The 25,423-nt window shown below is 50.0% G+C and overlaps 2 protein-coding genes across 3 annotated transcripts in view; one reads left to right on the top strand and one right to left on the bottom strand.

Annotated features, from left to right (window-relative positions):
- LOC137305922 (myotonin-protein kinase-like) overlaps positions 1 to 6,931 on the top strand; it is a 37,434-nt gene extending 30,503 nt beyond the window's left edge. Inside the window, exons 13-14 of the mRNA XM_067974867.1 lie at positions 832 to 893; positions 5,642 to 6,931. Coding sequence (XP_067830968.1) covers positions 832 to 893; positions 5,642 to 5,740 — 161 coding nt within the window. The 3' untranslated portion in view covers positions 5,741 to 6,931. The remainder of the gene's footprint in view (positions 1 to 831; positions 894 to 5,641) is intronic.
- A 14,251-nt stretch (positions 6,932 to 21,182) lies between these two features.
- LOC137305921 (TNF receptor-associated factor 3-like) overlaps positions 21,183 to 25,423 on the bottom strand; it is a 40,137-nt gene continuing 35,896 nt past the window's right edge. For both annotated transcript variants that reach the window (XM_067974865.1, XM_067974866.1), the window contains one exon: positions 21,183 to 25,032. In XM_067974865.1, coding sequence (XP_067830966.1) covers positions 24,455 to 25,032 — 578 coding nt within the window. In that variant the 3' untranslated portion in view covers positions 21,183 to 24,454. The remainder of the gene's footprint in view (positions 25,033 to 25,423) is intronic.

Raw genomic sequence — 25,423 nt, 5'->3', positions numbered from 1 at the left:
TCATTCTGTGCGTGTAAACGTCCTCGCACAATGCCCACGCTCGCATTTTCCAGCAATTTGTTCCCCGCTCTCTATCCCAAGGTCACAGGGTCACCTCCTAGTGTGGCCACACCTGGAACATCAATGGCCTGTTGGGCAGGGGAGAGCTGTGGACTGCCGTGTTGTTACGTCCCTTCAAAAGGGGCTTTGGTGTGCTGGAGAGGAACCAGGGAAGAGCAATAAGGAGACCTCCAGGACCTAGGGCACTAATTTACGAGGAGAGACTGGCAGAGCTGACTTTATTTTCATTGGATAAAAGATTGAGAGGGGAACGTGCCTCTGGATGTTGAGAAGCACTGTATGATGCTGATGTACAGGGCACCAACCGAAGGAGAGCAGGGGAATTTTCCCAGTGTCCTGGCCGATATTTAATCCTCAGCAAACACCACCAGAGACGGGTTAACTGGTCCCGTATCTCATTGCTATTTGTGGAACCTTGCTGTGCGCATTTCCCTACAAAGTAACAGTGACTGCAATTCATTGGCTGCCTAGCTCTTTTGAAACGTTCTCAGAATGTGAAAGGCACTATGTAAATGCAGGTTCTTTCTGTAAACGTTCCCAAAGCGGATTAGCTTCTTCAAAAAGGAGTTTCAGTCTGGGAAGGGGCTGGAGATCATCGGGACAGGTACAGACAGAGATGGCCAAACATGCCACCAAACACCATGGTTCCTGAGCTGGTGGGGGAGGAGGGACATTGACCACAAATGCAGCGTGATGTCCCTTTAAATGACTGATTGATTCGGTTCAAGCTCCACAGATTAAACTCCTTGCTTTGTTTCTCTTTAATAACAGATCTGTTGCACTTTGACCTTCAACGTTTTCCGTTCTGCCCTGAGCTCGACAGTCCATGGGATGTAAGTACCTGAGTGCCTGTCGCACTTTAATAGCAGACATCATCACCAATTGAGGGCCCAGACTACAACAAGGAGCTGTCAGAATCATCGGTGCAAGTGTCAGGGCCCAGGCTCGATCGTGGGCCTCAGGACCCAGGCCAGACGCTGGGCCTCAGGACCCAGGCCAGACGCTGGGCCTCAGGACCTAGGCCAGACCCTGAGCCTTAGGATCTAGGCTAGACCCTGGGCCTCAGGACCTAGGCTAGATCTAGGCCTCGGGACCTAGGCCAGATGCTGGGCCTCAGGACCCAGGCCAGATGCTGGGCCTCAGGACCAGGCCAGACCCTGGATCCCAGGACCCAGGCCAGGCCCTGAGCCTCAGGACCCAGGCCAGACCCTGGGCCTCAGGACCCAGGCCAGTCCTTGGGCCTCAGGACCCAGGCCAGCCCCTGGGCCTCAGGACCCAGGCCAGGCCCTGGGCCTCAGGACCCAGGCCAGGCCCTGGGCCTCAGGATCCAGACTAGACCGTGGGCGTCTGGTCTGAGGGTAGACCCTGGGTGTCAGGTTGGTTATGATGGGCTGAATCGACTCCTTCTGTGCGGTAAACGTCTAGTTCTACGCATGCAGTGAGTTGGAGGATAGACTGTTTTAAAGTGAGGGGTATGTCTGATAACCAGAGGTATTTGGTACCTCCAGGGCTGTTGCCAATTCTCAGATTGTTCCAGAGTTCCACTCATAATCTTTTTTGTGTATTATTCATTCCCAGGGATGTGGGCGAGGCCGGCATTTATTGCCCATCCCTAATTGCCCTTGAGAAGGTGGTGGTGAGCCGCCTTCTTGAACCGCTGCAGTCCGTGTGGTTTGACACAACCGAGCGATTTGCCAAGCCCGCACTGTGATGGGCAACCTGCCCGTCGGCAGCAGGTATAGTTGGCGGAGCACGCGTGGAGTTCCCCAATATTCGCGCCAAGGCTGCCCGCCACCAGCACCTGCTTGGAAAGTTGGTCCTTACAAGGTCATTACGTTGTCTTTCGGGTGAGACGTTAAACCGAGGCCCCGTCTGCCCCTCTCAGGAGGACTTAAAAGATCCCACGGCCACTATTTTGAAGAAGAGCGGGGGGAGTTCTCCCCGTGTCTCTGGCCAATATTTATCCTTCGACCAACATTACTAAAAAAAAGAACAGATTATCTGATCATTATCTCATTGCTGTTTGTGGGATCTTGCTGTGCGTGAATTGGCTGCCGCATTTCCTACAGTGACGACACTTCACAAGTACTTCATTGGCTGTAAGGTGCTTTGGGACGTCCTGAGGTTGTGAAATGTGATGTATAAATGCAAGTTCTTTCTTCTTTTAGTGTTCAAACAGTGTGGTTAAGAGACCCTTTGCTGTTCTCCTTTCCCCATTTGTAGAGAGACTGTACAGTCGTTCCCTCACTCTCAGACTCTCCCCTTGTGGTTCCTGTCCTTCGATACCTTGTACTGTTTGCTGGGGTACGTCCGATTGGTTTGCTGTGCTCCCCAACGACCAGGAGTGCGCTAGACCTCTGATCACATGATCACACCTTGCGTTACAAATCAGTTGTCACAAAACTGCATCTTACAGAGTAGGGGGGGCTCCGCCTGGGTTAGAAACTGCCCATCCCCTTTGGCACTAACGTTCGAATCTAACCTAGGCTGATGGAAGGCATTTCCTGCCAACTCTGAGGCCTGTAAGTGCAAGGAGATTAGGTATTCACCATCCAATCTCTCTGGCGCAAGAAATGCCCCAAATTCAATCTTAATTGGCACTAAATTGGCCATCTCCGTTCAGAGAGGCAGCAGATATGGAGGGAGATGGAACTGGGGCAGAATGGAGTGCATTTCTGAGACTGAAGATTGAGGCACTTGATTGGGACAATGTGGAGGGAGCTTTACTCTGTATCTAACACTGTACCTGCCCTGGGAGTGTTTGATGGGACAGTGTAGAGGGAGCTTTACTCTGTATCTAACACTGTACCTGCCCTGGGAGTGTTTGATGGGACAGTGTAGAGGGAGCTTTACTCTGTATCTAACCCTGTACCTGCCCTGGGAGTGTTTGATGGGACAGTGTAGAGGGAGCTTTACTCTGTATCTAACCCTGTACCTGCCCTGGGAGTGTTTGATGGGACAGTGTAGAGGGAGCTTTACTCTGTATCTAACCCTGTACCTGCCCTGGGCGTGTTTGATGGGACAGTGTAGAGGGAGCTTTACTCTGTATCTAACCCTGTACCTGCCCTGGGAGTGTTTGATGGGACAGTGTAGAGGGAGCTTTACTCTGTATCTAACCCTGTACCTGCCCTGGGCGTGTTTGATGGGACAGTGTAGAGGGAGCTTTACTCTGTATCTAACCCTGTACCTGCCCTGGGAATGTTTGATGGGACAGTGTAGAGTTGAATGTAAAAGATCCCATGGCACCAGTGGATGGAGAACATAAAAGTTCTCCCGGTGTCCTGGCAAACATTTATCCCTCAAACCAACCATCACTAAAACAGATTATTTGATTATTTACCTCAGTGCCGTTTGTGGGATCTTGCTGTGCACAAATATAGCTGTGGCATTTGCCTACATGACAACAGTGACTACACTTCAAAAATCCGTCATTGGTGTGAAGTGTTGGGATATCCTGAGGATGTGAAAGGCCCTTTATAAATGGGACTTCTTTCTCACCACAGCGGCCAATAAATTGTTCACTTCTAACCCGCCGAGAGGCTTCACAAACATTTACTTGGCAAGAATCATTTTCATTTGACTAAGTCACAGGCTGCTGGGTGGTGAGCACAAACTTTAAGCTATGGGGAGGAGTCCAGAACAAGGTGGGGGCATAACCTTAAAATTAGAGCCAGGCCGTTCAGGGGTGATGTCAGGAAGCACTTCTTCACACAAAGGGGAGTGGAAATCTGGAACTCTCTCCCCCAAAAATCTGTTGAGGCTGGGGGTCAATTGGAAATTTCAAAATCGAGATTGATGGATTTTTGTTAGACGAGGATATTAAGGGTCATGGAACCAAGGCGGGTAGATGGAGTTAATAAACAGATCAGCCATGATCTAATTGAAAGGTCAAACAGGCTCGAGGGGCTGAATGGCCTCCCATGTTCCTATTAGGAATGCGCAAGAACATGGGAGACCATTACTGTCTAGCTCGCTGCTTGCAGAGTTTGATAAAAACCCCACTCTATTTTTCATACCTGTAAATCTCTGACACAAATCCCTTCGGTTCCCTCTTGAATCTGATCAATATTTGTGAATGGATGCATCATGAATCTGATGGTTGACACGTGACCTGCGGTCTAGTTTATCTCCCCTCCCTCCCTCCCCCCCTCAGTGTCTTGAGTGGATTGATTGAATTTACACAGCATGGTTTGCATCATGGATACATCTGTTACGGTGGCCCAATCTGCCCATTTTGGAAGCTCCCAAGGTGTTTGTCAACATCTGGGCCGTTATTGCAATGGGGCGTCTGCTGCTGCCCTCATTCAGACACCCCCTGCCTCGCCCGCCACCGTCCACCTGAAAGCAAAGGCAGGCCATCTGCTCCCCAGGCCCTCTGCCAGTGGAGATTTTGTCGATGGGCAAGTCTGCCAGAATGCTTGGTCTACCTCCCCACCCTCTGATTGTTTTCCGTCTGGCGTTTCTCCAAAGACAGCCGAAAGTAAGAGGTTAATCCGACCACAAAACCACAAAGGGTCCACAGAGCAGCATCCTGGGTAGGAATGACATTACTTCGATCAGCCTATAAGCTGCCAGCGTGTGAGGTAACATCCTTGCAGTGCATGCTGGGTAGGGTGACATTGCTGAGGCCCAGATTGAAACCCTATGGTTGGGGAATAGTTCACTTACTTAGTCTAAAGGTCGTGGGTTCAAGTCCCACTCCAGAGAATTGAGCCCGTTATCTAGGCCGACACTCCCACTGTCGGAGGCGCCGTCTTTCGGATGAGACGTTGAACCGAGGCCCCGTCTGCCCCTCTCAAGTGGCCAAAGGCAAAGATCCCACGGCCACTATTTCGAAGAAGAGCAGGGGAGTTCTCCCCGGTGTCCTGGGGCCAATATTTATCCCTCAACCAACATCACTAAAACAGATTATCTGGTCATTGTCACGTTGCTGTTTGTGGGATCTTGCTGTGCGCAAATTGGCTGCCGCGTTTCCTACATTACAACAGTGACTACACTTCAAAAAGTACTTCATTGGCTGTGAAGAGTTTTGGAACATCCTGAGATTGTGAAAGGCGCTATATAAATGCAAGTCTCTTTTTTTTTACAATTTATTTTTAACAAAACTAAAACCCTGTGTTAAATGTGATCCAATATGCGGATTTATATACAGATGTTGTGCCAATTTTCTCACCTCCGGAAAGCAATGACTCCTTGTCAGGGTGCTTCTGCCGAGGGGGCCATTCTTCAAGGTGTGACCCTCGACAGTGAGTGTGTTTGATTATTGTGGCATTAGAACCAAGTGTGACCCGTTCCTCACCCAATGCTCACGCCCGTGCACACCCAGTAGTGATCACTGATGGTGATCAGGGCCTTTGAACTCTGGCCGATTTTCCCTCCCCTAACCCACGGGTGCGGGGGCCAATTGTAACATCCCGCCCGCTCCTCCCCGATTGAAAGATGGCCATTTGGAGGACGATCACTCCACATTGTCCAGAATGCCATTGTTACTTTTCTAAAAGTCCTCATTTACCTCACCGTGATATTCCAATAATGGCCACTGTGCTGCTGACCTTGATCCTAACCTCAATTTTTCTTTCAGGTCCCTAAACCAATGGGAGTAATGAAAGGATTCTTACTCTTGTGGATGTTTGGGTTCAGACTCATGGCACCCACCTGCCCCCCAGTGGCACCACCCTGAGATTCCATACTGGCTGCTGTTGGACCCACACATTTACACTGAAGGCAGCATATCCCCAGCGGACTGAAGCAGTGTCGGGAATGGGGGAGGGAGGGGCAGGGATGATAAGAATTGAAATTATCCTCGGGGTTGGGCACAAGAACCCAAAGGCTACGCTCTTGGGGCCTAAGAAAGGACTCACCAACAAGCCTACCACCTCCCAGCTCAGTGGCCGTGTGTTCTACCCATCCTCAGGATGCTCGAGGAGGACGAGCACAGAGTATGGGTGTGAGGCTGGCCGCCCTGCGAGAGAGACGGGGCCCGGTGTGATGGCTGCATCAGAGGGGGAGAGAAGCTACATTGGTGATGGAGCAGCCATTTTCCAACCATCTTTGCGTTTCTTGTGGGCACTGTATTACGAGTCAAACACCTCACATCATTGGTGGAAACTTTCATATTTGGGGGGAGAGGGGGGAGGAATATAGAGGCCAAGATCCTACCTTTCACCGGTGAAAATTTGAAAACAATATCGATCGCAGGTGCCTCCGAGGACTCAGTCAGTAAGCTCACCGCCTAATGAGGAATTGGCCCACACAGGCTACGGAGGTCCCAACTGCAACATCTGGCCTGAGCTGAGCCAGCCAGTACCAGTCAGGGTAGCAGTAGGAGTGTTACAATGATCTTCACTGTGGTGGAGGTAGAAGTTAGCACCTTCAGCTGGGAGGGAGGGACGATTGGTGGTGGGGGAGAGGAATTAATGCAGTTACTTTCAAGACATGAACTATCCCTCACCCCAAACATGAGACAACAACTCCCAATGTTAATGTCGTATGTCTATTCTGTAGATAGGTTCAGCTTTGCATGGGTTATAATCCAACAGCTCAAACACATAGGAGTTGGGCTTGTAAAATATTTGAGATTTGAGATTTTGTCCCTTTCCCCACCAACTCCCAGCCTCAGGTGGTCCAATCGATTCGAGTTGGGTTTTTCGAACAAGTCCCACTGGTGGACCATACAATTCCTGCACAAGTAACTTGGTAGAGCAAGCGACACCTTAAGTGGACTGCCTCCCTCTCTCTGGAACCTCCTCCAGCCCTACAACCCTCCGAGATCTCTGCGCTCCTCCAATTCCGGCCTCTTGCGCATCCCCGATTTTCATCGCTCCACAATTGGCGGCCGTGCCTTCAGCTGTCTAGGCCTTAAAGTTCTGGAATTCCCTCCCTAAACCTCTCCACCTCTTTCTCCTCCTTTAAGACGCTCCTTAAAAACCTACCCCTTTGACTAAGCTTTTGGTCACCTGTCCTAATATCTCCTTCTGTGGCTCGGTGTCAAATTATTGTCTGATTTACGATCCTGTGAAGCGCCTTGGGACGTTTTACTACGTTAAAGGTGCTATATAAATGCAAGTTGTTGTTGTTGCAGTCTATCAACTGCTGAATGGGCACCGGGAGGGTGCAGGAATTGGGACACTCTTGTCCAGCCTACGAAGTAGAGATGAATAGGACCCACTGTGACTGAAACCTGATTAAATGCTAGCGCTGAAATCTTTGACATTGTTGCTTCCCCCCCCCCAATCCTGATCCCTCTTCCGGATTCCCAAACCTCCTTCTCCCAACGCCCCCTCCCCCCCAAACCCCCCTCCATCCCCGGCAATTTCTGGACTCAATTGAGGTTCTGAAACTGGGCACTAGACTCGCACGCCTAGGACAAGCTGCTCACGGTTACTGACTGCCGAAGAGTGAGGAGGAAATGAGAAGATCTGTTGAGCCTGGTTTCCTCTTTATTTACGGTCTCTCTCAGTCACAACGTAACAGGGTCACTCCCTGACCTCAGCCCAGCACCTGCTCCCATCAAGCTCATTTACAAACGATTCTCATTTCAAAACTCTCCACGATCTCGAGTTACTCAGATTGTAACCAAAGTGTGACTAAAACCACCAGGAGATTTTATTTACATTCCTGAGATCTCTCACATTGCCTCGCAAAGTTTGTTGGGAGCTGTGTGAGGAGGCGAGTGAGTGAATGAAGAGGCGAGTGAGTGAATGAAGAGGCGAGTGAGTGAATGAAGAGGCGAGTGAGTGAATGAAGAGGCGAGTGAGTGAATGAAGAGGCGAGTGAGTGAATGAGGAGGCGAGTGAGTGAATGAGGAGACGAGTGAGTGAATGAGATGACGAGCGAGTGAATGAGGAGACGAGTGAGTGAATGAAGAGGCGAGTGAGTGAATGAGATGACGAGCGAGTGAATGAGGAGGCGAGTGAGTGAATGAAGAGGCGAGTGAGTGAATGAGATGACGAGTGAGTGAATGAGGAGGCGAGTGAGTGAATGAGATGACGAGCGAGTGAATGAGGAGACGAGTGAGAGAATGAGGAAGTGAGTGAGTGAATGGGATGGCGAGTGAGTGAGTGAATGAGGAAGTGAGTGAGTGAATTAGGAAGTGAGTGAGTGAAGAGGAGACGAGCGAGTGAATGAGATGGCGAGTGAGTGAATGAGGAAGTGAGTGAGTGAATGAGGAAGTGAGTGAAGAGGAGACGAGTGAGTGAATGAGGAAGTTTTTTTTTGTTCGTTCATGGGATGTGGGCATTTATTGCCCATCCCTAATTGCCCTCGAGAAGGTGGTGGTGAGCCGCCTTCTTGAACCGCTGCAGTCCGTGTGGTGAAGGTTCTCCCACAGTGCTGTTAGGAAGGGAGTTCCAGGATTTTGACCCAGCGACAATGAAGGAACGGCCGATATATTTCCAAGTCGGGATGGTGTGTGACTTGGAGGGGAACGTGCAGGTGGTGTTGTTCCCATGTGCCTGCTGCTCTTGTCCTTCTAGGTGGTAGAGGTCGCGGGTTTGGGAGGTGCTGTCGAAGAAGCCTTGGCGAGTTGCTGCAGTGCATCCTGTGGATGGTACACACTGCAGCCACAGTGCGCCGGTGGTGAAGGGAGTGAATGTTTAGGGTGGTGGATGGGGTGCCAATCAAGCAGGCTGCTTTGTCCTGGATGGTGTCGAGCTTCTTGAGTGAGTGAATGAGGAGACGAGTGAGTTAATGAGGAGACGAGTGAGTGAATGAGGAGACGAGTGAGTGAATGAGGAGACGGGTTTGTGAGAGAGAATTAGTATGTGCAAAGCAAGCTCCCACATCAGCAATAAGATAATGACCAGACAATCTGTTTCAGTAACGTTGGTTGAGGGATAAATATTGGCCCAGGACACCGGGGAGAACTCCCCTGCTCTTCGTTGAAATAGTGGCCATGGGATCTTTTACGTCCACCTGAGAGGGCAGACAGGGCCTCGGTTTAACGTCTCATCCGAAAGACGGCACCTCCGACAGTGCAGCACTCCCTCAGTACTGCACTGGGAGTGTCGGCCTGGAATTTGCGCTCGAGTCTCTGGAGTGGGGACTTGAACTCAAAGACCTTCTGACTGAGAGGAGTGAGAGCTGCCCACCGAGCCACGGCGGACACCAGGCCGGTCAGGGCTCACTGGAGGCCTCAGAGAAAAGGCTGGCTGTGGGAGCCATGTGCACTTAAATCACGTAACATCCCACCTGAGTTTGCCAGACATCATCATGGTTCCATTATAAGTAAGAGACAACATTTGCCTGGTTGCAGATATGCAATGCACGAGCAAGTCACCTATTGCAGTCTGAAAGTTGCTTGTTATCAGGGTAACTTCAGATGTCTGTGGTTCGACTGATTTGCCAGACACCCAGTTAAAGATTTGCCCCAGATCTTTAAAAGGAAATCGGTGGTTTCCCCAACCTTTCAAATTATTCAGACTGTCGACAAAGTTGCTCAATAATTGACTCATTGGCAGCTAACAGGAAACAAAGCAGCATGGGAACTGGCTGAGTGCAGGTAGGACATGAAATGTCAATTTCCAACAACCTGCATTTATATAGCGCCTTTAACGTAGTAAAACGTCCCAAGGGGCTTCACAGGAGCGATTATCAGACAAAATTTGACACCGAGCCACATGAGACATTAGGACAGGTGACCAAAAGCTTGGTCAAAGAGGTAGGTTTTAAGGAGCGTCTTAAAGGAGGAGAGAGAGGGAGAGGTTTAGGGAGAGAATTCCAGAGCTTAGGGCCGAGGCAGCTGAAGGCACGGCCGCCAATGGTGGAGCAATGAAAATCAGGGATGCGCAAGAGGCCGGAATTGGAGGAGTGCAGAGATCTCGGAGGGTCGTAGGGCTGGAGGAGGTTCCAGAGACAGGGAGGGGGCGAGGGCCATGGAGGGATTTGAAAACAAGGATGAGATTTTTAAAACCTTGTTGGTTGCGGTCTAACAGACGGTCCCTTTAAGGCTCCCCCTCCTCCCCATCCCCCCATTAGGCCACAGAAGAGGCCTGGTTGGTTTATGCTGAGAAGCCACAGGTGGGAGAGGAAAATTGGGTCGACTTTCTCACACCCCTCCCCAACAGGAACATTAGGGCTTGTAAGTTTTTAAGGTGTTAAGTTTTTCTTGTTTGTTTCTGCTTTAACAATCACTATAGTCTGAGGAACAAAACCACGGATCTTAACAATTCAGAATTTGTATTTAATGATTTGGTGTATTAAAAAACTGAAAAATATATATTTTTTAATTTTGTTATTTGTAAGTGTTGTGTCTGGGTGACTCTACACGCTCATTAAAGTAGTGAAAGTTACAAAGACCGCGATGAAATCAAAACAGAAAATGCTGGAAACACTCAGCAAGTCAGGCGGCATCTGTGGAGAAAGAAACAGAGTTAATGTTTCAGGTCGAAGACCTTTCGTCAGAACTGGGAGAAGTTGAAGATTAAACTGTTTTTGAGCAAATACAGAGCGAGGGAAAGGGGGGAGGGGGAGGGAGGGAAGAGCTAAAGGGAAGGTCTGTGATAGGGTGGAGGGCAGAAGTGATTAAATAACAAAAGGGAAGATGGTGCGAGGCAGGGAGGGTGGGAATGGGACAGGTAAAGAAACAAGAGATGGGTCTGGAGGAGCTGTAAATGGCAGCAGCAGAACCATTCCCAGCACTCGCTGACCGAAAACATGGGAGCAGTGGTTATGATCTGAAGTTATTGATATCAGTGTTGAGGGGGTGCTGGTAATGGTTTTGATGTTGGACCCATTTTTTTGGACAGCGGGTGCTTAAATTGCACCCTTTGTGTTTCGAATCCACCCGTGATTACAGATATCGCCACGATGTTCAGTGTTCCTCAAAACACTGCTCTCGCTGCTTCCTGAGATCCACGATCAACGCCGTACACCGCCACGCACACCGCCACGCACACCGCCACGTACACCGCCACGCACACCGCCTCGCACACCGCCACGCACACCGCCACGTACACCGCCACGTACACCGCCTCGTACACCGCCACGTACACCGCCTCGCACACCGCTACGTACACCGCCACGTACACCGCCTCGCACACCGCCACGTACACCGCCACGCACACCGCCACGCACACCGCCACGCACACCGCCTCGCACACCGCCACGCACACCGCCACGTACACCGCCTCGCACACCGCCACGTACACCGCCACGTACACCGCCACGTACACCGCCACGTACACCGCCTCGCACACCGCCACGTACACCGCCACGCACACCGCCACGTACACCGCCACGCACACCGCCACGTACACCGCCACGTACACCGCCACGCACACCGCCACGTACACCGCCACGCACACCGCCACGTACACCGCCACGCACACCGCCACGCACACCGCCACGTACACCGCCACGTACACCGCCACGCACACCGCCACGTACACCGCCACGCACACCGCCACGTACACCGCCTCGCACACCGCCACGCACACCGCCACGCACACGGCCACGCACACCGCCACGCACACCGCCACGTACACCGCCTCGCACACCGCCACGTACACCGCCACGTTCACCGCCACGTACACCGCCACGTACACCGCCACGCACACCGCCACGCACACCGCCACGCACACCGCCACGCACACCGCCACGCACACCGCCACGTACACCGCCACGTACACCGCCTCGCACACCGCCACGCACACCGCCACGCACACCGCCATATACACCGCCACGCACACCGCCACGCACACCGCCACGCACACCGCCACGTACACCGCCACGTACACCGCCACGCACACCGCCACGCACACCGCCTCGCACACCGCCACGCACACCGCCACGCACACCGCCACGCACACCGCCACGCACACCGCCACGCACACCGCCACGCACACCGCCACGCACACCGCCACGTACACCGCCACGCACACCGCCACATACACCGCCACGCACACCGCCACGCACACCGCCACGTACACCGCCACGCACACCGCCACGCACACCGGCACGCACACCGCCACGCACACCGCCACGTACACCGCCATCTACACCGCCACGCACACCGCCTCGCACACCGCCATGCACACCGCCACGCACACCGCCACGCACACCGCCACGCACACCGCCACGTACACCGCCACGTACACCGCCACGCACACCGCCTCGCACACCGCCACGTACACCGCCACGCACAACGCCACGTACACCGCCTCGCACACCGCCACGCACACCGCCACGCACACCGCCACGCACACCGCCACGCACACCGCCACGTACACCGCCTCGCACACCGCCACGCACACCGCCACGTACACCGCCTCGCACACCGCCACGTACACCGCCACGTTCACCGCCACGTACACCGCCACGCACACCGCCACGCACACCGCCACGCACACCGCCACATACACCGCCACGCACACCGCCACGTACACCGCCACGTACACCGCCACGCACACCGCCACGCACACCGCCACGTACACCGCCACGCACACCGCCACATACACCGCCACGCACACCGCCACGCACACCGCCACGCACACCGCCACGCACACCGCCACATACACCGCCACGCACACCGCCACGCACACCGCCTCGCACACCGCCACGTACACCGCCTCGCACACCGCCACGCACACCGCCACGTACACCGCCTCGCACACCGCCACGCACACCGCCACGCACACCGCCACGCACACCGCCACGTACACCGCCACGCACACCGCCACGCACACCGCCACGTACACCGCCACGCACACCGCCACGTACACCGCCACATACACCGCCACGCACACCGCCTCGCACACCGCCACGCACACCGCCACGTACACCGCCACGCACACCGCCACGCACACCGCCACGCACACCGCCATATACACCGCCACGCACACCGCCACGTTCACCCTCTCGACAACACCGACTCAATCTATTTCAGAGTTACCCTGGTCCTCAGTTCCATTTCATCCTTTGCCCCATCCAGCGCTTTAACAAAAAGCTTTTTTTCTTCCTTTCAGGTGTCCAGGACCACAAGATTCAATGACCAACGCCCCTCTCCATCCTTCTTCCCCTTCACTTTCCTCTGACCCCATCCCTCCCTCCAATCTCACCCTTTGTCGTGTTTTCACTGTCCCCTCTGACCTTCCCCTCTCTGACCCCGAACAATCAGTCCTCATCCCTTACGCCCCCACCTCAATGAATTTCGAGCTCGACGCGATGCCGAGCTCTTCTTCTGTCGCCTTCGCCTCTGCTCCCACTGCTTTGGCCGGGAGTCTTCCCCCCGCACAGCGGACCCTTTCTCCTGCCTTCAGAGTTGTCGTTCCATCTGGACCCCTCCCTCTGGCCTCTTACCCTCTCTTGATCTTTTCATTGTGAACTGCCGGCGTGACATCGGCCATCTCAAGTTCTCTGCTCCCCTCACTCACTCTAACCTCCCTCCCTCTGAACTCGCAGCACTCCGTTCCCTCAGGTCCAACCCTGATATTGTCACTAAACCTGCTGACAAGGGCGGTGCTGTTGTTGTGAGGCGAACAGACCTCGACCCTGCGGAGGCTGAACGCCAACTCTCCGACACCTCCCCCTACCTCCCCCTGGACCATGACCCCACCGCCAAACATCAAGCCATAGTTTCCCAGACCGTCACTGACCTCATCTCCTCTGTAGATCCTCCCCCCACGGCCTCCAACCTCATAGTGCCCCTAACCCCACACAGCCTGCTTCTACCACCTTCTCAAGATCCACAAACAGGGCTGCCCTGAGAGACCCATCGGTTCAGCCTGTTCTTGCCCCATGGAACTTATTTCTTCCTATCTTGACTCTATTTTTTCTCCCCTTGTCCAGTCTCTTCCAACCTACATCCACGACTCTTCTGACGCCCTCTGCCACTTCAACAGTTTCCAGTTCCCTGGCCCTAACCGTCTCCTTTTCACCATGGACGTCCAGTCCCTCGACACCTCCATCCCCCACCAGGACGGCCTGCGGGCCCTCCGCTTCTTCCTTGAACAGAGGCCCAACCAGTCCCCGTCCATTTTTTGTGGTGATGGGGCTTCACAGATTGGCTTTCGAAATGGAAGTCAGTTAGGAAGAGAGATTAGGAGATGTGGAGTGAAGCTTGCCTGACGAGATGGTTTTTGTGAAGGTTTAAAAGGTGGAGAAGCAGAAAAATCCAGGGAGAGTGTTCCGGAAAGTAGGAGAGAGGTGACTGAAGGCTCTGCCACCAATGGTTGGACAAAGGAGTGGGCCACGGTTGCCAACCCTCCAGGATTGTCCTGGAGGTTCCAGGAATTGGACATTAATCTCCAGGACACTGCTGCGAGCAACATCCTGGGAGATAAATCATAGGGGCATTAAAAAAAGTTTTTTTTCTTCATTTTCCTTCAAAACTTTCATTTATTAGTTATAAAAATATTGAAGATGGGGAAGAAAGGCGGTTCGAGGTCATGTGATGAAACCTCCAGGAATACGTCCGACCAGAGTTGGCAACCCTCGGGTTGGAATGAATAGAAGGCCAGAATCTGAAGAAAGGAGCTTTTAGAGGGGATTATAGGGCTGGAGGAAATTGCTGATAAGGTGGGACAAGGCCGTGGAAGAATTTATGAACAACAACAATCCACCCTCCGTTAACTTCAGCTCGCCCAAAGCTCTGCTGCCCGTATCCTAACTCCGCCCCCTGTGCTCGCTGACCTACATTGGCTCCCGGTCTGGCAACTCATCGATTTTAAAATTCCCATCTTCGTGTTCAAATCCCTCCGTGGCCTCGCCCCCTCCCTATCTCTGGAACCTCCTCCAGCCCTACAACCCTCCGAGATCTCGGCGTTGCTCCAATTCTGGCCTCTTGTGCAATCCCCCACTATTGGCGGCCGTGCCTTCAACCATCTAGACTCTAAGCTCTGGAATTCCCTCCCTAAACCTCTCTGCTCCTTTAAGACGCTCCTTAAAACCTACCTCTTTGACCAAGCTTTTAGTCACCTGTCCTAATCTCTCCTTTGGCTCGGTGTCAATTTTGTGTCTGATTACGCTCCTGTGAAGCACCTTGGGACATTTTGGTACATTAAAGACGCTGTATAAATGCAAATTGTTGTTAAATTTAATGTCATTGGGAGACGGGGAGCCAGTGACGGCCATACACAGACATAACTAAGAAACACGGCCTTTAGAACAGAGAGTTTGGATCCTTATTGAGAAACTGGAGCAGGTTTTGGGTTCTTTAACCAAGTCCAGATTTATTGGCACTTTGACTCTCGCCTGTAGCCTGAGACGAGCTATGTGAGCAGCCGTTTGGAGTTTCGGGTCTGTTAATTTCCAGCGGCACAAATTACATGCAGATTTCTGTTGTCGTTACTTCATGAAAAAGATCGAAGATAATTCTCACCCAAAAGGTCAGATCAGTATCACATCATTTCCTCTAAGAGGCGTTTACAGGCTGGAATTGAAACTGAGAGAGACCAATTCAAGAATGGGCAGGGAGTGTGGGGGAGGGGTTCACAAGAGCTGGATGTGTCAATCACAGTAGTAGGAACATAGGAACAGAAGGAGGCCATTCAGCCCCTCGATCCTGTTCCGCCATTCAATTAGATCATGGCTGATCTGTACCTCAACTCTATTTGCCCACCCTGGCTCCATATCCCTCGAGGGTGCTACCTGACCTACTTTCAGGGCCACTATTGCACGGTGACTGAATAAGTGAAATTCCGTTATTTATTCCGAGTTCCACCCTCCATAAACCTGATCCGTAATCAGTTCCTTTGATGTTTGGGTTGGGAGGAGCACTCCTGAAATTGAAACTCTTGTGTGTGAGAACTTCATGAATCACAGAACTTTCTGTCATCGAACGGAATCCAGTGATTATTCATCAGGATGTTACCTGAGATGAAGAGATTTGGTTGTGATGACAGACTGGAAAAACTTGGGTTTTGTTCCCTGGAGATGAGAAGATTAAGGGGTGACCTAACTGAGTTCTTTAAAATATTTCCTCTAGCAGGGGAACCGATAACAAGGAGACAAAGTCTTACAGTTTGCACGAGGCCAGTTAAAAGGGAGCTTCTCGTAAAAGTCTTCACACTAAGAGACGTGAGAATATGCAATGTACTGACCCAACAGCCCATAGGTGCAGAGACAATTGAGGCTTTTAGATGGGAGACAGGAAATTGACAGTTAAATCACTGGTCAGGCCTCAGCTGGAATATTGTGTCCAATTCTGGGCACCGCACTTTAGGAAGGATGTCAAGGCCTTGGAGAGGGTGCAGAGGAGATTTACTAGAATGGTCCCAGGGATGAGGGACTTCAGTGATGTGGAGAGACTGGAGAAGCTGCGATTGTTCTCCTTAGAGCAGAGAAGGTTAAGGGGAGATTTAATAGAGGTGTTCAAAATTATGAAAGGTTTTGATAGAGTAAATAAGGAGAAACTGTTTCCAGTGGCAGAAAGATCGGTAACCGGAGGACACAGATTTAAGATAATTGGCAAAAGAACCAGAGGGGGGAGATGAGGAGAAATTTCTTCATGCAGCGAGTTGTTATGATCTGGAATGCGCTGCCTGAAAGGGCGGTGGAAGCAGATTCAATAATAACTTTCAAAAAGGGAATCGGATAAATACTTCAAGGGGCAAAAAACACAGGCAGAAATTGAAAGAGTACGTCACGGGACAGACGGTAGGTGATTGGTTGGTGAGTATTGGTGAGTATCACTTTTTTTTCTCTCTAAGTTAGGGCAGGGGTTTAATTAAGAGCTTAAATCGATAACTTAAACTAGATAAATGAATGAGTTAATAAAACTAAGAATAGCGAGAGATTAAAATCTCTAATAAAGTAAATAAATAAATTCTGGTTCGACAAGCGATGCCAAGGTAGGTGGTGTGTTGTAACAGTGGTACGTGGGAGTTGGTGGAGAGCAGCGAGATCCCCGGCAGTAAGTGTCTGCAGCTCGAGGGACTTCGGCTCAGAGTTGTTGAGCTGGAGTCTGAGCTGCAGACATTGCGATGCATCCGGGAGGAGAAGAGTTACCTGGACACTTTGACCCAGGAGGCAGTCGCATCCCTTAGATTAGGTAGTAGTTTAGATTCGTTCAGTGGTCAGGGAGAGGAGGGTGTGACTGAGAGTCAGGCAGGAAAGGGGTCCCAGGATCTAGTGATGGAGGAACCTCAACCCTTGACCTGGTCTAACAGGTACGAGGTACTTGCTACCTGTATGGATGAGAGCAAAGACTACAGGGAGGATGGGCAAACTGACCACGGCACTGTGGTACAGGAGGCCATTCATGTAGGGGGGAGTAAAAAGGAATGAGATAGTGGTAGGGCATTGTATTGTCAGAGGGATAGACACTCTTCTCTGCAGTTGCGACCGAGTGTTCCGAAGGCTGTGTTGCCTACCCAGTGCCAGAGTTAAGGACATCTCCTCCCATCTGGAAAAGGACTTACAGCATGAGGGGAAGGATCCAGTTGTTGTGGTCCACATAGGAACAAACGACATAGGTAGAACTAGGAATGAGATTCTGCCAAGACAGTTTGAGGAGCTAGGGTCTAAATTAATAAGCAGAACCTCAAAGGTAATAATCTCTGGATTACACCCTGAGCCACAAATTGGCATCAGGTCAAACAGATCAGAGAGTTAAATGTGTGGCTCAAAGAGTGGTGTGGGAGACGGGGGTTTCGATTCATGCGGCACTGGCACCAGTACTGGGGAAAGAGGGAGCTGTTCCATTGGGACGGGCTTCACTTAAACCGGGCTGGGACCAGCATCCTGGCGATTCGAATAACTCGGGCTGCAGATAGGGCTTTAAACTAAAAAGGGTGGGGGAGGGGTCAGGCGAGGGGAAATTTAGAAATCTAATGAGAAAAGTCAAGGCCACAGAGCCATGTAGTGATTTGGGTAAAGATAAGCAGAGTGTGGCAGGAAGGGACAGAGAGTGTAACGGTAAAAGTGCATCAGCAAGAAAGGTCAAAGCAGGAAAAAAGTCAAAATTAAAGGCTCTTCATCTGAATGCACGGAGCATTCGTAACAAGATCGAGGAATTATTTGCACAAATTGAGAGAAATGGGTTTGATCCAATCACCATTACAGAGACATGGTTGCAAAGTGACCAAGACTGGGAACTAAATATTCCAGGGTACATGACATTTAGAAAAGACAGGCAGAATGGAAAAGGAGAGGGTGTAGCCCTAATAATAAAGGATGACATAAGGACAGTGGTGAGAATGGATCTTGGCTCAGAGGATCAGGAAATAGAATCAGTCTGGGTGGAAATAAGAAATAACAAGGGGCAGAAAACACTGGTGGGAGGAGTTTATAGGCCCCCGAATAGTGGCTATACCGTTGGACAGAGTATTAATCATGAAATAATAGGAGCTTGTAACAAAGGTAATGCAGTCATCATGGGGAACTTTAATCTTCATATAGACTGGGCAAATCAAATCGGCAAAGGTAGTTTGGAGGACGAGTTTGTGGAATGTATTCGAGACGGTTTCCTAGAGCAATACATCACAGAACCAACCAGGGAACAGGCTATTTTAGATCTTGCATTGTGTGATGGGACAGGTTTAATTAGTGATCTCACAGTAAAGGATCCTCTGGGGAAGAGTGATCATAATATGATAGAATTTCACATTGAGTTTGAGAGTGACGTACTTAAGTCCCAAACTAGAGTATTAAACTTAAATAAAGCCAATTATAAAGGTACGAGGGGCGAGTTGGCTAAGGTAGGTTGGGAAATTAAATTAAAGGGTATGATGGTTGAAAAGCAATGGAAAACATTTAAAGAAATATTTCAATATTCTCAACAAATATACATTCCATTGAGAAATAAAAACTCCACGGGAAAAGCGATCCACCCGTGGCTAACTAAAGAAGTTAAGGAACATAATGGACACAATTTTAATATGCCGGCAGGAAGAGTCCGCGGTGAGGGGGCAGGAGGTGATTTGCGGGCGCCAAACCCAGAAGGGAAGTAGGCGGGTTGCAACCACAACCCTAATGAGGCCAATCAAAGCCTCTTCCGGGTTTCGCACCCGGCATCCAGCCTGATTGACAGACTGGCTGCTGATAGGAGCTGCACATCGGGGGGGGGGGGAAAGAGTGGGAGAGAGAGAGACCTCATCGACAGTTAGGATAGAGATGGGAGGGGAGGGCAACAAAGATTAGAGAGGAGACATCGGACATCGGGATTAGAGGCCAGACAGCGGACATTGGGATCAGAGTGGGTGAGGGGGAGGGTCCAGGCAACATTGTTCATTTAATTTGTTTGCAACAGGAAATGTAATTTTATTTAATTTTGTTTTGTTTATTTTTTCACTGATCCGGCCCTGGTTTCACCAGGCGTGAATGGGAAGCCGTGGGAAAGCCGCCCAGGTAACGTTAAAATCTTTTTAACTATCCAAAACGCCAAAAATAAACGACCTTAAGTACTTCAATGAGATACATTTGCTCCTTTAAATATCGGCCCGCCTGATTTAAGTGGGGGTGGGACTTCCTGGTGACTGTACGCACACAGATTTGCCCGAGTCTCATTCAGAAATGAGTGGGTTCCAGCCGGGAGGTCTGCCCACGCCCAAAAACAGCGATTTTGATTGCCCCCCTCCCCAACCCACCCGTTTTTCCCTTTTAAAATCGTGCCCAATATGATTAGGCAGAGTCAACATGGTTTTATGAAAGGGAAATCGTGTTTGACAAATCTGTTAGAGTTTTTTGAGGATGTAACTGGCAGGTAGATAAAGGGGAACCAGTGGATGTCGTATATTTGAATTTTCAAAAGACATTCGATAAAGTACCACTCGAAAGGTTGTTACACACAGTAAGGGCCCATGGGGTTGGGGGTAATATATTAGCATGGATAGAGGATTGGTTAATGGACAGAAAACAGAGAGTAGGGATAAACGGCTCTTCCTTAGGTTGGCAGGCTGTAACTAGTGGGGTGCCGCAGGGATCAGTGCTCGGGCCTCAGCTATTTACAATCTATATTAATGACTTAGATGAAGGGACCGAGTGTAATGTATCCAAGTTTGCTGATGATACAAAGCTAGGTGGGAAAGTAAGCTGTGAGGAGGACACAAAGAGTCTGCAAAGGGATATAGACAGGTTAAGTGAGTGGGCAAGAAGGTGGCAGATGGAGTATAATGTGGGGAAATGTGAGATTGTTCACTTTGGTAGGAAGGATAGAAAAACAGAATATTTTTTAAATGGTGAGAAACTATTAAATGTTGGTGTTAAGAGAGACTTGGGTGTCCTTATACACGAAACACAGAAAGTTAACATGCAGGTACAGCAGGCAATTAGAAAGGCAAATGGTATGTTGGCCTTTATTGCAAGGGGGTTGGAGCACAAGAGGAAGGAAGTCTTGCTACAGTTGTACAGGGCTTTGGTGAGACTCCTTCTGGAATACTGTGTACAGTTTTGGTCTCCTTACCTAAGGAAGGATATACTTGCCTTAGAGGAGATGCAACAAAGGTTCACTAGATTGATTCCTGGGATGAGAGGGTTGTTCTATGAGGAGAGGTTGAGTAGAATGGGCCTATACTCTCTGGAGTTTAGAAGAATGAGAGATGGTCTCACTGAAACATATAAGATTCTGAGGCGGCTTGACAGGGGCAGATGCTGAGAGGCTGTTTCTCCTGGCTGAAGAGTCTAGAACTAGGGGGCATAGTCTCGGGATAAAGGGTCAGCCAATGAGGAGGAATTTCTTCACTCAGAGGGTTGTGAATCTTTGAAATTCTCTACCCCAGAGGGCTGTGGATGCTCAGTCGTTGAGTATATTCAAGACTGAGATTGATGGATTTTTGGACCCTAAGGGAATCAAGGGATATGGGGATCGGGCGGGAAAGTGGAGTTGAGGTCGAAGATCAGCCATGATCTTATTGAATGGCGGAGCAGGCTCGAGGGGCCGAATGGCCGACTCCTGCTCCTATTTCTTATGTTCTTATAGCTCTTTGAAAGAGCCGGCACAGGCCCGATGGGCTGAATGGCTCTCTTCTGTGCTGTATCATTCCATGATTCTAATGACTTGGGAAGTAAGTGCCTTAAGGAATTATGGAGAAAGGATGGGAATTTGTGATTTAAAGGGAAACAGCAGATGTGGCTAACAAAATGGCGGACCGGTTTTTGATAGTCTGACTGGCCCAACCCATTCTCCTATCGAGCAGTCCCTCTGGAATCGCACCGAGTAACAGAAAGGATAAACTTCAAACCAATAATTTATTTTTTAAAAATGACCCTTTATTTAGCCACATTAGAAAGAGACAGCAGGGACAACTCAGTATTTTATTTCACGTTATTCACACCGAGGCACGTTACCAAGGCTACGCCTTACTCAACATATATAAATTAAATAAAGCTAGAGCAAAGTACAACTTAGTAGCGAGCCCTGGCAGGCCTCAACTGAAAGAAAGAAAGAAAGAGAAAAAAATAAAGGATATGGGACACAGAGCTTCGATCTCATGCGGAATCAGAGAGCCCGATCCTTAAGTTGTCTTCATCGTAGAATCAGACAGGGTGGAAGGAGGCCATTCGGCCCATCGTGCCTGTGCCGGCTCTTTGAAAGAGCTATCCAATTAGTCCCACTCCCCCTGACTAAAGTGACTGAATTAAGGTCAAATTCCATCTTTGATCGAATGGGATTTCTGGATTTTTTTAAAACAGTTAATCGGGAATCACTTTCTGAGATTCCGTCCCCGTTTCTGAGATAAAGAAACAGTAAGTCTTGTTCATGAATGAACAGTTCAAACAGATGATGGATGTTACTTAAACTATTACGAGGAGTATGAAAGGAACCTGGTGAAAGGGCTCACAGGGTCGACTTAACAGCTCCTGCAACATAAAAGATATTGATAACATTGCTTTAAGGGTGTTTTGAGATCTCTGCTTCCTGTCAAGATGGATATAAAAGATCTATAAGCTTTGCTTGAATAAGTAGAGAGAGTAGCATCAGACCCATTGTGCAAAGAACACACAGAGGCATGAAATAAAAGGACTCTGCTGTTTCTTTGTTAACATATCTCCATAAAAGACCATGCAAACTCGCTACAGGGTAAATGCAGTGTTCCTAAGCTCCCAGCCGGGAGCCTCACTCAACGGGAGCACTGGTTCCAAAATAGGGTTAAAATACTGCTAAAACCACTGACTACTCCTGTCGTGTGAGACTCCCACCGGGAGCACTGAATTTACCGTTACATTTTAAACTTGTATTTTGTTTCTCAGTCTTCCACATGGACCGTTTTATGAAACATCTCTTTGCGGGAGTTTAAAGGGGGTATTTAATCCCAGTGAGATTTCATTTGTTGCACTTTCTTTTCTGTTCTTGACTTTTCCAGTATTTTCATGAAGTTCTCTTTGCATTTCTGGCTGAGCAGCAGAATTCCGAGATAAAAATCCCTCAGATAGAACTTGAAAGGAATTCCGATTTTTTTCAAACATTATACAATAGTAAATGGGATGACAAATGTATTCCCTCGAGTGTAGGAGATTAAGGGGTGATCTAATCGAGGTGTTTAAGATGATTAAAGGTGTTGATCGGGTAGATAGAGAGAAACTATTTCCTCTGGTGGGGGGGGGCGGGGAGTCCAGAACAAGGGGGCATAGCCTTAAAATTAGAGCTAGGCCGTTCAGGGGTGATGTCAGGAAGCATTTCTTCACACAAAGGAGAGTGGAAATCTGGAACTCTCTCCCCCAAAAAGCTGTTGAGGCTGGGGGTCAATTGAAAGTTTCAAAAATGAGATTGATAGATTTTTGTTGGGTAAGTGGGTATTAAGGGTTACAGAACCAAGGTGGGTAAATGGAGTTAAGATACAGATCAACCATGATCTAATTGAAAGGTGGAACAGGCTCGAGGGGCTGAATGGCCTCCTCCTGCTCCTATGTTCCTATGAAGGGACTAGTCATTTCAAACATGGTCCTTTTGCCTCTGTGATTGGTGGGTCGAAAGTCCCCTCTCTCTGCTAGCTGCAGATCTCATAAGAGAAATGGGTTTGTATCATCTCAACTCATTTCCTAGTAGGTGTGGGTCTACAGTCGAAAATTGGCCAAAAGATGACATAAATACGTACATGGTTTGACACGAAACAGACACTGAATTATCAAGCTCACTCATAGAAGATGCCTGGGGTGGGACATTGAACTGTCATACTGGTGCAACAGGGGGTGCCCTCTCTGCGATTGGGGGACTGGAGTGCAGAGAGCATCCAACTCGTGCTCTATCTGACCTGCAAGTGTTTGTTGGAACAGTATAGTTGGGAGTTTGACTCTGCATTTAATGGGCTGTAACTGAGGGTACGAAACAGATCTTGGGTATTCTGATTTAAAATGTATTCACCAGTGCGGCAACAGAACTTTCCAATCCACATGCGCACAAAACTCAAACCAGAAAAACCAGCAAGGAAGAGATATAAACCAAAATGGTTCTGAGTCGGGAGGTCTTTGAGAGCTAGTTTAACAGGGCTCAGCTCAGCGGCCAAAGGTTTCCTCTCCTCCCTGTCCCTTTTGTTGCCTTTGGTCTGAGTATTCCAGTTAATGCCGAGCTTAATGAGGTGCTTTTATTGGGTTGGGCAAGGATTGGGTTTGAAGAATTCTTCTGGGATTAGATCACTGAAACTCCTGTGGTTCCTCCTATTTTCCAGAGATATTTTTATATTTAGTAACGTCATTCCTAGAGAAACAAACTGGTCGAATTCTCCACCCAGTCCGCCGCTGATCCACAGACCAAAATGGCTTCCAGGTTCAATTACAGGTCTGCACTGAGTTTGTGGATCATAGGGTGCGAGTACTAGAATTGGCCTGAGCCAGGGAGTGGGAACTATCGCCTGACTGCGATCCAGTGACACCTCCCCTACCCCCAACTCCCCCCACCACGACTGACACGTGTGCGGGATGTGGTTGAAGCCTGAGGCCGGGCACAGTCGTCCCCCTGCCCTTCCTCACCGCCAACTGGTGTCACACTGAGCCACGCAGAAAAGGAAGTCGCCTGTTCAGTCTGTGCCCATCTCACTTTGGGCAGCAGTCGAACTGTTAAAATTGGTCTCGGTGGCCCTCGGGAATAGGGGTAGAGGGGAGATTTAACTGGCCTTCCAATCCCTGATCACCAACCAGTGACCCCCTGCTGGTAAGGGCAGGTGTTGAGGACAGGCTCGGGCTTGTTTGAATAGTCTCCTGACCATCGCTGTCTAGAATGGGAGGGGAAGGGTCCCTGAAAACTAATAAACCACTTATCAGTGGTGATAACACTGCTGTTTTATATATATGTATATATATATATTTATATATATTATAATATAAAATGGTTTAAGTAGATTTGAAACTATTTACAAAAGAAATTATTACAGTTTTATAATTTATTGTCCTGGCCCCAGATCTTAGTACTAAACAGTGAAAGTCTTTTTGTACATTCGATGGGCTATGCAAAGGATGGTCAGTTATTAATCGTAGGACTATTGCACAATTCCAGCGCCCTTCAAACGGACCAAGTGAAGGGGTTTCACAGCTCTGGATTGTCTGAGGTGTCCACGGTTACCTTGATGAAAATCGTGTCGTCCTTTATGTAACGGTGCGTCTCGTTCTCCAGCACCGTCTGAGTCATGAAGAGGGGGCAGCCAGACGCAACGTTCATTTCCGTCAGGGGCACCCTGAAACTGCTACTGTTGGGGTCTGGTTTGAATATGTCCGACACGTGCATCTTGCATGGACCTTGGTCCAGTAAGGTGAGTGTCACCTTCTGCTTGAAAGGCCAGGGCAGCAGTGGGTCGTACTCCCCTCGCATTACCACAAAGAACAGCGACAGGTGGGTCCCCTTACCCATCCCGTCCCCATTGAGGTACACCCTGGCACACATCTTGTAACCAAAGGAGCTGGTGTAGAACGGCTGGCTGTAGAGGGACAGCGTCGTCCCGGAGACCGCCTCCCGCTTCCGCCGTGCGTAGTCCCGGATTTTCCAAATCAGCCTGCCGTTGTAGCTTGCCGTTTCCAGCACCTGGAAATGCAGGTCGATCTCAGCCAGTCGCACTTCATGGACACTCAGCATGTTGTCGTGTTGGGCGACTTGGTGCTCGACCGACACTGAAACAGAAACCGAGGATATTTTACTTCCCATAGCCTCGCTGCGTTAAAACCCACAAAAAAGGGAGCCCTGATGACTGGGCTGGTTTAAAATCCAAGCTTAAACGTCACCTAATCAACCTCATCTACTTTTCTACTCTTTCCAGCCGTGGCTCAGTGGGTAGCACTCTCTCCTCTGAGGCAGAAGGTCATTGGTTCAAGTCCCACCTCCAGGGTGATGCTCTCAGCGCAGGACTGAGGGAGTGCTGCACTGTCGGAGGTGCCATCTTTCAGATGAGACGTTAAACTGAGGCCCCGTCTGCCCTCTGCAGTGGATGTAAAAGATCTGATGGCCTCTATTTCGAAGAAGAGCAGGGCAATTCTCCCCATTGCCCTGGGGCCAATATTTATC

This window comes from Heptranchias perlo, chromosome 41, assembly GCF_035084215.1.
Source record: "Heptranchias perlo isolate sHepPer1 chromosome 41, sHepPer1.hap1, whole genome shotgun sequence".
Taxonomy (NCBI): Eukaryota; Metazoa; Chordata; class Chondrichthyes; order Hexanchiformes; family Hexanchidae; genus Heptranchias; species Heptranchias perlo.
The sequence above is the reverse complement of the archived record's forward strand: the minus strand, read 5'-3'. Positions and strand labels throughout refer to the sequence as shown.